Source organism: Schistocerca nitens, chromosome 2 (genome assembly GCF_023898315.1).
Source record: "Schistocerca nitens isolate TAMUIC-IGC-003100 chromosome 2, iqSchNite1.1, whole genome shotgun sequence".
Taxonomy (NCBI): Eukaryota; Metazoa; Arthropoda; class Insecta; order Orthoptera; family Acrididae; genus Schistocerca; species Schistocerca nitens.
In genome coordinates this window covers 664,880,489-664,892,936 of record NC_064615.1, presented here as the reverse complement: position 1 = coordinate 664,892,936, position 12,448 = coordinate 664,880,489, and the positions used below count along the sequence as shown (strand labels likewise).

General features: G+C 39.9%; 1 protein-coding gene across 3 annotated transcripts in view; it reads right to left on the bottom strand.

The window, feature by feature from the left end:
• LOC126236781 (myeloid leukemia factor) overlaps window positions 1–12,448 on the bottom strand; it is a 140,686-nt gene that overhangs the window by 101,662 nt on the left and 26,576 nt on the right. For all 3 annotated transcript variants that reach the window (XM_049946361.1, XM_049946359.1, XM_049946360.1), the window contains exon 2: window positions 4,371–4,563. In XM_049946361.1, the coding sequence (XP_049802318.1) occupies window positions 4,371–4,563 (193 nt within the window). The remainder of the gene's footprint in view (window positions 1–4,370; window positions 4,564–12,448) is intronic.

Here is a 12,448-nt window from a genome sequence, read left to right as displayed (position 1 = left end):
AAACTCAAGAGAGTTTGGTGCTTGCAAGCCTCAATGATATTGCATTTGTGGTTCTGTTGCCATCAAGTTTTCACATTTCACAGTTATCAGAAATACAACTACTTCATTGAAGCAACAACAGGGTATATGATGATATATTTGGTCTGACTGGTATGCCGTCTCAATATTGAGAAGACTAGTTAGTAAAATATAGACCTATATTGATTTCCTGAGCATGTCTCATACCTATCACAAACACGTCTCCATTGCTTCCATTTGAAGCAGATACCTATATTACAGGTCTGCAGAAACATACATACATTTAATGGTGTTAAATTAACAGTACTATCACATTCTACGTAACTAAAACAAATGTTATCAGACATACAATCTTCTCAAATGGGCCCCTTGCAGTGTTAACTATTCTATGAGTGTGGAAATGATGCAGTACTTTAGGTGTGTATCATCATGAGGAAGTGACAACAAACAAGATGTGAAGTTCATCCTTAATGCAATGATGGGAGCTTTATTTGCCATAAACTAACACTGTCCTCAATCCAATGGTTGGTTTGAATGATATAGTGCTTTACTACATACAGTCATACAGGAGTTATACTCTAATTAAAATTACTTTGTGACCATCAGATTGCAATGACAGGATTTGGGTGGGGGGGCCTGTCAGTGTGCAGCCAGTTACACATCACAAGATGCTGTACGTACCTCCAGAACAGGCAACACAGCAGCATGTGGCCCACAAGAAAGAACTATGACTAGGTGGTGGCTAACCCCTACCACCTGACTCACTGAAATGTCAATCAGGAAGCAATTTTAATGTGAGTATAATGTGTGCTTGCTTTCCTCCAACCTTTAAACTGACTGACTTACGTAAACTGTAGTTTAATGTGCTCTTGCCCCATCAATTATGGAACCTACAGTTTGCAGTGGACTCTCAACGACACTGGAACTTGCCACTTTTAACATAAGTTATTGTCAGAGGTGAAACAAGCGATACTTTACAGGAAAAGTTGGGTATGCGGTCACCTGAGTGTTAGCAAGATCTGAAGAAGCTTATCTGAAAGACTAACACTGTTTTTAATCTTGTTCGTTGGCCAATCAACCACTTAACTACGTAGTTTTCTTCTGCCATAATTTGAATTTCACAAATGAATTTCCAGCACCATATTTACTTCTTAGGTACATCATTTAGCAATATGAAGTTAACCTGTTTACATACACTGACGCGTGTTGTGTTTATTTTACATTCCGTAAGGTAATATATTGGCAATATAATTTTGCTGTGATCTCGCTCTTCTCATGTATACATCGAACAGTCTATGATGTACCAACGTGACCATTTTGCTCGAACAGAGTTCACAACAGCAATGACAGTGCATTACTCAGCAAGGCGAAGTAACTGCCTCAGCTGTGGCAGCACTGCCCTGTTCACACCCAAGAAATAGATATAGGGAAGTAGTAGTTGCATACATTCCAATACTCTTACACGTAGAGAACTGTCACACGCCACGCATCTATCTACATTTACTTGCAATTTCAAAATTCAAATGTGATGTTCACTGTCATGTTTACATACTAGGACAATACATTTTTGCTTATCCAGTTACATATTACTTGTCTAACACAAACTGATTATGTAATCTGTTGTTCAGATTCAGTCAACTCTGATGGGAGATTATGAGTGCATTTATTTTATTTTATTTTTTTAATTAAGAGAGCAGATGGTTCAAGAAGAGATTTAAAGATCTTATCTACACAAGGCTGTTTTGATCCCATTAGATCATGCATGTTACAGGAAAAAATTGCAAAGTGATCACTGGTTGAACATCAGTGTAAGCAAATATTTTAGACACTTTCATTGGCAAGAAATATTTGTAACTGGTAAAGAGACTGAATAATCGACAAAAAATAATTTTGCATGGTGCCCTAGAGCCTTAAAATGAATAATGTTGTGCAGGCTGGCAGCATAATGTAAATCCTCAGGAGCTCTGAAATTTTGGTTTCTAAATCTTTATTTAGGTGATCTTTATCGCTAGTTTTATTCAACTGAATTTATTCTATTTCTGAACCTTTGCTACATCACTTTAATCATTGTTTAACTTTTCAAACTTTTGTCACTAGCAAATAATGATAGAGTGCGTGTCAAAAAGAGAAATTTGGTATCATCATTTACAAATTAGCCTACAATGAAGGAGAATACGATTGTTGCCAATTAGTTGTTTGGTCAATTCATAAAATATTTTGTCAGGATGATAAAATATGATTCTCCTTATATAAAGGAAACACATCATGGGCAGAACAAACTTTTTTCATCACTCTACACAAAATGACTTTATATAAATAATCAGCAGTTTAAAACTTGAGCAGAAACCTCTTAGCTGCTGTTTTGTAGCAATCTGCTACAGATTTGTTAACAGCCAGTGGGTGCCTGCACCTAGGGGGAATTTTCATCATTTGGAGATGGCAGTCACTTGCTTTGCAGGTGGCTGTATGCACAAGTGTCTGATACATTGCTGCCTGATAATCCATTTATCCATATTGTTAATGGAATTCTTGTTGCAAACATCTTGCTTCTCCTTCTGTGGCATAGAAACTTCAATTCCACTCTGTTCGCCTTTGTACCCTCCCTCCTGAAATTTGCAAACCACGCTCTTGCTCTAAGTTAACTTTTAATATGTTGACTGCACATTCTGTAGCCTTTTCCACAATCACAATCAATCCCTTCTCCTCCTCTCTGCCAACAAAGTTAATAATATTAACTGCAAGATGTCGCACCTGTCCAAAAAGAAATTTTCTGCGCTCAATTTTCATTAGTACTTTAGCCGCAGTGCGGTCTTTACGAAGTCATGGAACTAAGTGAGTCCACATAACTGCAAGTTATCACTTCACCCTGATAAGTAAAATACAGCATTCATTAGACAAATATGTTCACAAGCATGGAACTTCTGTCATTATACCATCATCAAACAACTGTAATAACACCTCAGCACATTAAGGAAGCTGCCTGAATGTAATTTATCTGAGCCCAAAACAATTCATGCTATGTCTTTAGGATAAATGTTTAAAACATATCAGAAGCCAACTGCCTTTTATTAAATGTAAGCAACATGGAAAAATACTGGTCAAACCCGTATGTAATTTCTTCCTTCCTTTGAGTAAATTAAATTTTAAAAACATTTTACAGGGTTGGTGACTAATACTGTACCTAGCCCCAGCCTCTGACCTAAAGTTTCAGGATTACCTACAAGAATAAGTTGGTCTTTACCTTATTCATCTCAATATGGTCTTGTCACTTTTCAATATCTCATCATGAATCTTACTTCTTAGACACTGCTGCAAACACATTACAAGTTGTAAAGTAATTTCAGTTTTCATACTGATGATAGAAGAGAAGAAAAAGTAACATACTGTACACAAATATGAAACTAGAGCCAGCACGAATCCTATGCAAAATATGAGCTGTTTCTATGAAAATTTTTTAGAGTGGTGATGCTAAGAGATAGCAGTAGATCTACACCATAATTTGCCTGCACCTGCCACTGAGACAACTACAGAAATCTGCAATTTGCAATTAAGGCCTTATTAGCCGGTATACATAATGATTCCATGAACAGTTACGTAAGATATGGTAACTGATTAGGTTATGAGAAGTCTATTTGATAAGTGCTCATTTTCTGTGATGTCCGAAAAGTCTAAAAAGGATTGTCTTTCACATTTGTAATAGGAAATGCGTAAGAGGGTGTAAGTTTTTTTATCTCACTGTTCGATGTGCTGCAACATGAAATTCAAATGAGAACAGTTTCATTACTGCTCATATAATCTTGATTTGATTTGTGCTAAATAGTACCAGCACATAAAAAAGGGTATCATCATCACAACATTACAGAAATGTTTGAAGATGTCTCTCGCTCTGTTTATATGGGGCTCCCAAAGTCATTTTGTAAATAGGTTTCCGAATAATGCTGCTGGTTGGTCGTATAAACATTCCAGTATCAACCACTTCAGGTCTTACACGTGAACACAATGGCGCAAAAACAGTTTCCAAAATTCACCATCTTCTGGAAGTTGTGCTGCTCGTGAACATGGTAACTGAATTATAATTAAGGTTAGCAGTGGCACAGTTCTATTAACCTTATGTGCACAGGACATTTCACGATTACCACAAGGGTGTAAATATTGCAGAAAGATATACGGAGAAGCAGCTTACAGCCGTACCTCTAATCTAAAAAGTAGTTGTGTGTGTTCACATTTTCTTAGTAACCAAACGAAATTTGACAAATTTGATGTAAAAGCAGGAGAGAGAGAGAGAGAGAGAGAGAGAGAGAGAGAGAGAGAGAGAGAGAAAAAATTCAACATAAGATCTCAAACACACTTACAAAATTCTGGAATATGCTATTCATGTTTGGAAATCCAAATGGCATCAAATCTTGACACCCCCTGCTTGCAGGAGAGTTCTGAGAACGTGGGCCTTCTAGGGCTGGAAAACCCATACCTCCCAACATTCCGAATGGATTCGAGAACATTGAATTCATCATGTCATTCATCTGACGCATGGACCGCATGTGTGCTCTGAAATACAAGTAATTTCAGTCAATCAAAAATAAAAGCCTGTCTACACTACTGTTGTAACAGGAGTATTTCAAAAGTCTACTTCACAAGAAACAAGCATACTCTATAAAAGTATCCATTGTCATGACATGCAATCTATGCCCTCAATTGGGTCATTCTCTGTAAAAATCACGTATTTTGATGGATCTTAAGGTGGCCACTTCAGAATTTAGTGATATTCGGTAAATGGATTCTACCTACGTGTCTTTGTAAAACTACTGAACAGCATTGTCCTAACAATTTTTCATAAACTCAGGTCTGCACACTCCAGGGTGTGTACCCAATCATTAGTCAGGCACCAATTTATCTATTTTCAGAACCTACTGTTCAGTAATAAGTTGACCTACAGTGCACCTAGTACGCAGGCCACTAAGTTGCTATAATGTATATAAAAAGTAGGATACATCTCAATTTTTTTTAAATGAAAAATGGTGAGAAAACACTTTTCTATGCTGTACTTTAAATAGATGATTTTTTAAAAATCATAACATTGCACATGGAAACCGTGGAAAACTCATTATGTTCACTGTAACTAAATAGTCACAATACGAAGTATAAATAACAATGAAAAGAATTTGGCGTTGCAATTTGTAGTTATTGCCTTCTCTCAAACAACCCCATCGCAAAAAATGTCAGATTTGAAATTTATCAAAGTCCTTATTTAGACAGCTGATTCTCAACATGATTTTTTCCTGAAATCTTTACCTATGTGGTAGCAATCTTAAGTGCAAAGAAGAATATCTTAACTTGATTCATTAACAAAGATTAAAATGAAAATGACACAAATGCCATCTACATTCAGCAGACAGGGAATTGGTAAATAAAAATCTTGTGTCCTCCTTGACAAATTGCTCCTAAAATATTTTTGGTTGACCGGTAGGTTAGAACTGTAAATAGGCGAGAGCTGAAAACCAGCTACCATTCATTTTTCTCAATGATATGTTGTATTTCACTGTTAATTGTCGTTTCAGTTTAAAGAATTACAAGAGACAGCTTGGGTGTACAAATGAGGTGATATATCATTCTGTTACTGTAAATTAAAAAGATACTTCAGTGAAACATAGAAGGTGCAAACAACAAGAAACATTAAAAATGTTGTTAAATATACACCAACATATCCAGGCATAAAAATTCAACAAAAAAGTTCCATTAAAAATTCAAAAAGAAAAAAATTATTTTTAAAACTCTTCCACCTCCCTTAAAACTGTTTATTTTTTTGCCTCTTGATGCAAAAACAAAACAAGTTCACTTGAAGGACAGAGAGATGATTTTATTCATGGCACTTATCGTCAACTTTATGTACTTTGCGATAAAAGTAAATACTACTCTGACAATGCTCCACGAGGACAGAGCAAGTGAAAACTTTAACCTGTTCATTAAGAGTTGAATTCCACATTTCTGAGTAAGGAGCTCCATTACATCAGAGAAATTGTTGCACTGTTCACATGGATACTCCACACAATCACAGGGCATTAATTTTCTCTTAGTTTCTTCTCACAGATCAAATCATGTGAAAGTTTCTTAGAACACAGGTACAGTACAGTGACGACAGTTCCAGAAACAACGATCGCAAAATGCATTTACAGTCTCCTAACAGACGCAAATGGGAGCACTGTTGCTATGAAAGCTCATGAAGACACTTTGTGCTGTAAACTGCACAGTATGTAGCTTTCAAATACGATGAAAACTGGCACACAAGACATTTACAAGCATCACATGAATTTAAAGATGTTGAGGTTAACTGCATACCTACCGCTGAATCACAATTCCTTTCTTGGCTCAGTTGGAATTATGGTGTTTGGGTCCCCTTCTCCAATGTTATATGTAAGGTGGATGACCCATCATTACAAAGACACAGTGCATGGTTGTATAAGCTTGTCAGTAAGCACCATGAAAAATATCATCTACCACTTTTAAGTGAACTAGTTTTGTATATGCATCAAGATGTCAAGGAGAACAAAAAAGTTTTATGCAAAGTGGAAGTGTTTTAAAAATAAATTCTTTTTTGTATTTGAATTTTTTATGAAACTATTCTTTGCAGAATTTTTATATTTATACATACTGATATATATTTAAAAAGTTATTAATGTCTCATTACCGTTTGCATCTTTTCTTATGTTTCACTGAAGTATCATTTTAATTTACAGTGACAGAATAATAATATATCAACTCATCTGTGCAACTGAAAAGACAAACAGCAGTGAAATACAACAAATCCAGTGAGGAAAATGAATGGTAACCCTTTTAAGTTCTCACCTGCTTACAGTTCTGATCTTCTGGTCAACCACAAATATTTTATGAACACTGTTTCAAGGAATACATAACACTTATTTACCAATGCCTTACGGTGTTGAATGGTGGAATGGCACATGTATGTAGCATTTTAATTTTATTTTTGTTCATAAGTTAGGATATTCTACTTTGCATCTAAGACTGCTACCACGTATGTAACTAACATTTCAGCAAAAAATCAAGTTGAGATTCAACTATCTATGTACTCCCCACCACCACCACTTTGAAATTCATCAAATTTGACTCTTTTTGCAATGGACTCTTCTAAAGGTAGAGGTGATAACTACTCAGTGTGGTACTAAATTCTTTTCATTGTTATTTATACCTAATACTAGAAGTGAAGAGTTACAGAGCACGAGATGTGGCCTCTACTAATTTTAAAAGAATCATCACATTTAAAGCACAGCATGTAAAAAGTGTTTCAGCATTTTTCATTAAAAATCTGAATGATGTATCCTACTATTTATACATTATATCAGCTTAAAAGCCTACATACTAGGTGCTAACAAGGATTACTAATTATTGAGCAGTGGGACTCTGAAAATAGGAAAATTGGTGTATCAAATTACCAGTTTTAAAACATGAACCTATCCAAAAGGGTTGGAGTTAGGACAATGTCATTTGGCAGTTTTACTATTAAGACACATAGTGCCAATGTACCAAATTCTGAAATGGTAATCTTTGCATAACCCCCCCCCCCCACCACTCCCACTCCCCCCCACCCCGCACCATGAGATTACAAGGAATGACCCTACTACATGTTATTTCTAAAAAACTAGGAATAACAGAATAATATATAATAGTAAAGTGTTTTGATTTACATTTGGTCAATTTATCAAAAGTTATTTTGAGATAATACTGCACAAGTCTTGCTGTCAGCTGGCACACGTGACATTCATGACCAAACTGCAAAATTTAAATAATCTGCCACTGAATTACAGTATCATTTTGTGGAGCAAATGATCAAAACTCCTTACATAACCAGTAACCAGAAGTTATGTTTATTTGAGACTGCTAATGTGACACTTACTGCAGATATATATATATATATATATATATATATATATATATATATATATATATAGAGAGAGAGAGAGAGAGAGAGAGAGAGAGAGAGAGAGAGAGAGAGAGAGAGGGAAACATTCCACGTGGGAAAAATATATCTAAAAACAAAGATGATGTGACTTACCACACAAAAGCGCTGGCACGTCGATAGACACAAACAAACACAAACATACACACAAAATTCAAGCTTTCGCAACAAACTGTTTCCTCATCAGGAAAGAGGGAAGGAGAGGGAAAGACGAAAGGATGTGGGTTTTAAGGGAGAGGGTAAGGAGTCATTCCAATCCCGGGAGCGGAAAGACTTATCTTAGGGGGAAAAAAAGGACAGGTAAACACTCATGCGCACACACACACATATCCATCCACACATATACAGACACAAGCAGACATATTTAAATATGTCTGTGTGTGTGTGGATGGATGGATGTGTGGATGGATGGATGTGTGTGTGTGTGTGTGTGGATGGATGGATGTGTGGATGGATGGATGTGTGTGTGTGTGTGTGTGTGGATGGATGGATGTGTGGATGGATGGATGTGTGTGTGTGTGTGTGTGTGGATGGATGGATGTGTGGATGGATGGATGTGTGTGTGTGTGTGTGTGGATGGATGGATGTGTGGATGGATGGATGTGTGTGTGTGTGTGTGTGGATGGATGGATGTGTGGATGGATGGATGGATGTGTGTGTGTGTGGATGGATGGATGGATGTGTGTGTGTGTGGATGGATGGATGGATGTGTGTGTGTGTGGATGGATGGATGGATGTGTGTGTGTGTGGATGGATGGATGGATGTGTGTGTGTGTGGATGGATGGATGGATGGATGTGTGTGTGGATGGATGGATGGATGTGTGTGTGTGTGGATGGATGGATGGATGTGTGTGTGTGTGGATGGATGGATGGATGTGTGTGTGGATGGATGGATGGATGGATGTGTGTGTGTGGATGGATGGATGGATGTGTGTGTGGATGGATGGATGGATGTGTGTGTGGATGGATGGATGGATGTGTGTGTGGATGGATGGATGGATGTGTGTGTGGATGGATGGATGGATGTGTGTGTGGATGGATGGATGGATGTGTGTGTGGATGGATGGATGGATGTGTGTGTGTGGATGGATGGATGGATGTGTGTGTGTGGATGGATGGATGGATGTGTGTGTGTGGATGGATGGATGTGTGTGTGTGGATGGATGGATGTGTGTGTGTGGATGGATGGATGTGTGTGTGTGGATGGATGTGTGTGTGGATGGATGGATGTGTGTGTGTGTGGATGGATGGATGTGTGTGTGTGTGGATGGATGGATGTGTGTGTGTGTGGATGGATGTGTGTGTGTGTGTGGATGGATGGATGTGTGTGTGTGGATGGATGGATGTGTGTGTGTGGATGGATGTGTGTGTGTGTGTGGATGGATGTGTGTGTGTGTGTGGATGGATGTGTGTGTGTGTGTGGATGGATGTGTGTGTGTGTGTGGATGGATGTGTGTGTGTGTGTGGATGGATGTGTGTGTGTGTGTGTGGATGGATGTGTGTGTGTGTGTGGATGGATGTGTGTGTGTGTGTGGATGGATGTGTGTGTGTGTGGATGGATGTGTGTGTGTGTGGATGGATGTGTGTGTGTGTGGATGGATGTGTGTGTGTGTGGATGGATGTGTGTGTGTGTGGATGGATGTGTGTGTGTGTGGATGGATGTGTGTGTGTGTGGATGGATGTGTGTGTGTGTGGATGGATGTGTGTGTGTGTGGATGGATGTGTGTGTGTGTGTGGATGGATGTGTGTGTGTGTGTGGATGGATGGATGTGTGTGTGTGTGTGTGGATGGATGGATGTGTGTGTGTGTGTGTGGATGGATGGATGTGTGTGTGTGTGTGTGGATGGATGGATGTGTGTGTGTGTGTGTGGATGGATGGATGTGTGTGTGTGTGTGTGGATGGATGGATGTGTGTGTGTGTGTGTGGATGGATGGATGTGTGTGTGTGTGTGTGGATGGATGGATGTGTGTGTGTGTGTGTGGATGGATGGATGTGTGTGTGTGTGTGTGGATGGATGGATGTGTGTGTGTGTGTGTGGATGGATGGATGTGTGTGTGTGTGTGTGGATGGATGGATGTGTGTGTGTGTGTGTGGATGGATGGATGTGTGTGTGTGTGTGTGGATGGATGGATGTGTGTGTGTGTGTGTGGATGGATGGATGTGTGTGTGTGTGTGTGGATGGATGGATGTGTGTGTGTGTGTGTGGATGGATGGATGTGTGTGTGTGTGTGTGGATGGATGGATGTGTGTGTGTGTGTGTGTGGATGGATGGATGTGTGTGTGTGTGTGTGTGGATGGATGGATGTGTGTGTGTGTGTGTGTGGATGGATGGATGTGTGTGTGTGTGTGTGTGGATGGATGGATGTGTGTGTGTGTGTGTGTGGATGGATGGATGTGTGTGTGTGTGTGTGTGGATGGATGGATGTGTGTGTGTGTGTGTGTGGATGGATGGATGTGTGTGTGTGTGTGTGTGGATGGATGGATGTGTGTGTGTGTGTGTGTGGATGGATGGATGTGTGTGTGTGTGTGTGTGGATGGATGGATGTGTGTGTGTGTGTGTGGATGGATGGATGTGTGTGTGTGTGTGTGGATGGATGGATGTGTGTGTGTGTGTGTGGATGGATGGATGTGTGTGTGTGTGTGTGGATGGATGGATGTGTGTGTGTGTGTGTGGATGGATGGATGTGTGTGTGTGTGTGTGGATGGATGGATGTGTGTGTGTGGATGGATGGATGTGTGTGTGTGTGGATGGATGGATGTGTGTGTGTGGATGGATGGATGTGTGTGTGTGGATGGATGGATGTGTGTGTGTGGATGGATGGATGTGTGTGTGTGGATGGATGGATGTGTGTGTGTGGATGGATGGATGTGTGTGTGTGGATGGATGGATGTGTGTGTGTGGATGGATGGATGTGTGTGGATGGATGGATGTGTGTGGATGGATGGATGTGTGTGGATGGATGGATGTGTGTGGATGGATGGATGTGTGTGGATGGATGGATGTGTGTGGATGGATGGATGTGTGTGGATGGATGGATGTGTGTGGATGGATGGATGTGTGTGGATGGATGGATGTGTGTGGATGGATGGATGTGTGTGGATGGATGGATGTGTGTGGATGGATGGATGTGTGTGGATGGATGGATGTGTGTGGATGGATGGATGTGTGTGGATGGATGGATGTGTGTGGATGGATGGATGTGTGTGGATGGATGGATGTGTGTGGATGGATGGATGTGTGTGGATGGATGGATGTGTGTGGATGGATGGATGTGTGTGGATGGATGGATGTGTGTGGATGGATGGATGTGTGTGGATGGATGGATGTGTGTGGATGGATGGATGTGTGTGGATGGATGGATGTGTGTGGATGGATGTGTGTGTGTGGATGGATGGATGTGTGTGGATGGATGGATGTGTGTGGATGGATGGATGTGTGTGGATGGATGTGTGTGGATGGATGTGTGTGGATGGATGTGTGTGGATGGATGTGTGTGGATGGATGTGTGTGGATGGATGTGTGTGGATGGATGTGTGTGGATGGATGTGTGTGGATGGATGTGTGTGGATGGATGTGTGTGGATGGATGTGTGTGGATGGATGTGTGTGGATGGATGTGTGTGGATGGATGTGTGTGGATGGATGTGTGTGGATGGATGTGTGTGGATGGATGTGTGTGGATGGATGTGTGTGGATGGATGTGTGTGGATGGATGTGTGTGGATGGATGTGTGTGGATGGATGTGTGTGGATGGATGTGTGTGGATGGATGTGTGTGGATGGATGTGTGTGGATGGATGTGTGTGGATGGATGTGTGTGGATGGATGTGTGTGGATGGATGTGTGTGGATGGATGTGTGTGGATGGATGTGTGTGGATGGATATGTGTGGATGGATATGTGTGGATGGATATGTGTGGATGGATATGTGTGGATGGATATGTGTGGATGGATATGTGTGGATGGATATGTGTGGATGGATATGTGTGGATGGATATGTGTGGATGGATATGTGTGGATGGATATGTGTGGATGGATATGTGTGGATGGATATGTGTGGATGGATATGTGTGGATGGATATGTGTGGATGGATATGTGTGTGCGCGCGCGTTTACCCGTCCTTTTTTTCCCCCTAAGATAAGTCTTTCCGCTCCCGGGATTGGAATGACTCCTTACCATCTCCCTTAAAACCCACATCCTTTCGTCTTTCCCTTTCCTTCCCTCTTTCCTGATGAGGCAGCAGTTTGTTGCGAAAGCTTGAATTTTGTGTGTATATATATAGTGTCAAGTTGACAAAAAGATTTTCATTGTTTTATGAAATATCAAGTAAAGAAAAACATGAAGAAAAAATAGGAGATATCAATTGCTGATTGCATTTGAAATGTAAGTTTACAAGCAGGAATACATCATAAACCACGCAATTTAATGGCATTACATAATTTTAACTAGAATAGTTTGTA